Source organism: Aplidium turbinatum, chromosome 1 (assembly GCF_918807975.1).
Source record: "Aplidium turbinatum chromosome 1, kaAplTurb1.1, whole genome shotgun sequence".
In the NCBI taxonomy this organism is placed as follows: domain Eukaryota; kingdom Metazoa; phylum Chordata; class Ascidiacea; order Aplousobranchia; family Polyclinidae; genus Aplidium; species Aplidium turbinatum.
Genome location: NC_137472.1, coordinates 55,940,486 through 55,943,803, shown reverse-complemented (window position 1 = coordinate 55,943,803; position 3,318 = coordinate 55,940,486). Strand labels below are relative to the sequence as shown.

The window sequence follows — 3,318 nt, the reverse complement described above, 5'->3', positions numbered from 1 at the left end:
AGTTAACGAACGACTTTCTGATGCAACTATAACGTATTTCAACATCATAAAAAAGTGCTTTTTTCTAGTTGTGAGTTTAAAGCACAACATTGCCTTATTTGGTGCTTCAGCAGGAATGTAGCTCTGCTTTACAGCCTTCAGATTCACGCTCCATTACCTCAACCAAAGAGTTGCTATAGCAATTTCTCTTTCGCGCGAAAACAGGAGTCTTAATACGGTCTTATATAAGTCGCGCGTAAGTCGAGTTTCTGCATCGCAAATAAGCTTCTCGTATAAGCTTGGCCTATATAAGTCTGACTTACGCATAACACTGACTTATTTTGAGACGCAAATCTGAATTCCGCCCTAAATTATCCATGCCAATTACTTGACACCCGTTGACCATGACAGTGAAGCCATCTTCTTCTCCAAACCGTATAACCGGATATGTTGATTCTGATATTGGTGCATTACATTTTGGTAAAGGCAAGACTGTACAGTTTGTGCATGGGCAATCCGATATTGATGCAGTAAGGTTTGATAAACGCAAAACTGTACAGCTGTGAAGAGAGAAGGCATATTGCGTGACCGACAATTCCAATCGACTGAACGAATGATGATGATGATTAAAACATAGTCTACAACATTTGTAAAATGAGATGAAACGACACACGATTTTTGATTTGGTTTTTGTTTGTGCTTTTAATATGCTTGATGTGCATTAATTTAGGCTACTTTATTGTGCGTGTTAGACAATTTCACTTGCGCTGTAACTTTTGAGCTTTCGATTTGTGACTGTCTTTGAAATTATGAAATATTGAAATAAGCAATTTTAGAACGAATGCAATACAAACCGATTTGCCAATTACGAATCCTGTTTTCTTTTGGCGATCAGTGCAAGAGAGTGTAAAACAATAAAGAACGCATGACGAAATAAAGGAACACAAGTAGGCGCAACAAAAAACTAACGTAAAATTATCAAAACAACCTTGTGTTTTTATCGTTTTGTGTCGCTGTTCAGTCAAGCTTGAAGTCGTCGTTTAGAAAACTTTTTTTTCGTCTTCGTAAGCTGAAGGAAGCATTTGTGCGTCTCTTGACGTAATTTCTACTAGTTATCGTACGTTTACGGGTCAGACCAGTTTACCGGTCAAGCCAGTGTATGTGGTGACTACAACCATAGCTACAACGCATTTCACAGTTTAGATAGTTAGATTAGTGTATAGAGATAGAGTCAAGACATCTGCTGCTGCATATATAAGATAGTATCAGTAATTATGCCAACTATCGAAGTGCAGAAATCAACTCGTGAAGATCTGTATGCTACAATTAGTTGGTAAGATACTGTTCTTTTTATTATTAATTATGTCGTACTTTGGCGATATACTAGTTAAAAGTTTGTATTCTAAGGATCCTCTCACGTCAGATTAATGTTCTCGTCTGTTGTTTTGTGATTACGCAACGTGGTCTTCTTTATACAATAACAACAACTTTGTACTTTGTAAAACAACAGTTAATTCTCTGTTTCTATTTACAATTTATAATATTGTCTTCAGAAACCGTCGCATCTGGATACCCGTCAACTGTCAATGTCTACTCTACTATAAACCTTATTACTGCAAACCTTGTATCTATGGTTGTGTGCGTGCTAATTGTTGTGTTTTACAGTTAGTTGGCGAAGTAGAAGATGCTTTCAACATTGAGCGTCATTTGAAACAATTGAGAGGGGAGATGGCGAAGGGGGAGAGCTGTCGCAACAACGGCTTGATTCGCGACCGAATGTTGCGCACTCGATCCACGTGTTTGCACAATGGGAACGAAATGTCGGTTGCCGATCTGCAAGCGAAATATCTGTCGTTGGGAACCGTTGTTTGGGTATGTTGAACATTACGTTCATTTTTATATATATACCGTACGGCACTATTTAAAGACTAAAGCCAGTGTGACGTACTGGTTAGTAAGGTGACTGGGATCTAGCTGACATCAGATATATCAGGCGACAACTATCAGGCGATCGCTGCTGGAACTTGTTAGCTCAGTTCAGTAAACTCACAGTATAAACACAGAAGCCTGATTAATTGACAAATATATTTCGCCTTTAAGGATTATTATCCAACTAACCCTGTGTTTATACTATGAGTTTTAATATATCCTATATAGTGACAGAAATCGTGCATGTATGTGAGGGTTAATTTGAGGTTTTTGTCTTTGCAGATGATCGAAGAAATGAACAGTCTGGTGCAAAAAGATTGTGTTGAACTGCTCTCAGAAACTAGCCACCACCGTTTTTATCAGGACGTTAAAAAGCAGAAATTGCCGGCGGACATTCTGAACTTAACAGGTAACATAACTAAACTTGCATTTTCATTATATCAAGTTAAGTTTAAACTATCTTTTTTTGCTTGAGGAGAAGGGTTTACAATTGACGTCACCCAGCTTTTCACCCCCTCCTCCAATATCAACTTTCAGGTACCCTCCCCAGTTACCGGTTGACGTTGAACGCTCCCTAATTTGTAGTTCGTACAGTATGTATAGCAACTATTAATTAATAGATAATAATAGATCATTTTTTAGAGAAGAACTAGTTTAATCCAAGCTGGCTATACTCACGGTACCGTCACTCTTTCATGAGAGTTATCATGGCTACATCACAACCAATGCAATAAGCATCAATTTTCAATGCATGCTTTGTTACGGAAATTGGTGATTATAATTAAGCTAATTAAGAATGTAAAAGATGATTAAGAACATTACTGATGTCCTGCATGGCGAGCCATCGCACTTGATTGATAATCGCTAAATGTGATACCAAGTAAAAGGCTCTTGGTTGCGTGTCTCCCACCCATTGTAGGCTATTTGTTTGGTGAAGTGAATGTTGCTCAATGCCCGCACTTGTGCTGGCCATCGAGTTGATATATAATATGCTCATTGTTTGTTATAGAATCCAGAATCAACATATCCGGTTATACAGTTTGAAGAAGATGGCTTCACTGTCATGGTTGACGGGTGTCAAGTAATTGGCATGGATAATTTAGTGGATGCTGTGGCCGTGCTGATGAGTACTTACTGGGTGTTTAACATCCAGTACCCCAAATCCATTAAGCATACCTTGTCTTTTTTCTCTACCCACATTTTACATTTAGATGTGGAGGTAACAAGCAAGGTATTGCGTTTTGTGAATAAATTGTAATGGGCAGTGATTATACAGGATGCTCGGAAGGTATTTAGGAGATCAGAAAACGTGTACCGGTATCTCGTTGTTGCAAGTACGTTTTCTGCGCTCTTTAAAAGCTATCGATCATCCTATGTAATTTTTGTAGTTGTTGTGGTCTATATTTTTTT

The 3,318-nt window shown here is 38.2% G+C and overlaps 1 protein-coding gene across 1 annotated transcript; it reads left to right on the top strand.

The window, feature by feature from the left end:
* The first annotated feature begins 1,668 nt into the window (after window positions 1-1,668).
* On the top strand, window positions 1,669-3,318 carry LOC145783517 (uncharacterized). Its single transcript, XM_082595409.1, has 3 exons — window positions 1,669-1,851; window positions 2,191-2,317; window positions 2,918-3,318. The coding sequence occupies exons 1-3, from the start codon at window positions 1,708-1,710 to the stop codon at window positions 2,950-2,952; spliced, it is 306 nt and encodes a 101-aa protein (XP_082451535.1). The 5' UTR covers window positions 1,669-1,707; the 3' UTR covers window positions 2,953-3,318.

What these genes read in the sequence shown, in the direction of transcription:
- LOC145783517 (XM_082595409.1), top strand. Translation starts at nt 1,708, where the DNA reads ATGGCGAAGGGGGAGAGCTGTCGCAACAACGGCTTGATTCGCGACCGA. An exon ending in CGTTGGGAACCGTTGTTTGG is followed by an intron (nt 1,852 to 2,190) that starts GTATGTTGAACA and finishes TTGTCTTTGCAG; the next exon opens with ATGATCGAAGAAATGAACAG. An exon ending in GGACATTCTGAACTTAACAG is followed by an intron (nt 2,318 to 2,917) that starts GTAACATAACTA and finishes TGTTTGTTATAG; the next exon opens with AATCCAGAATCAACATATCC.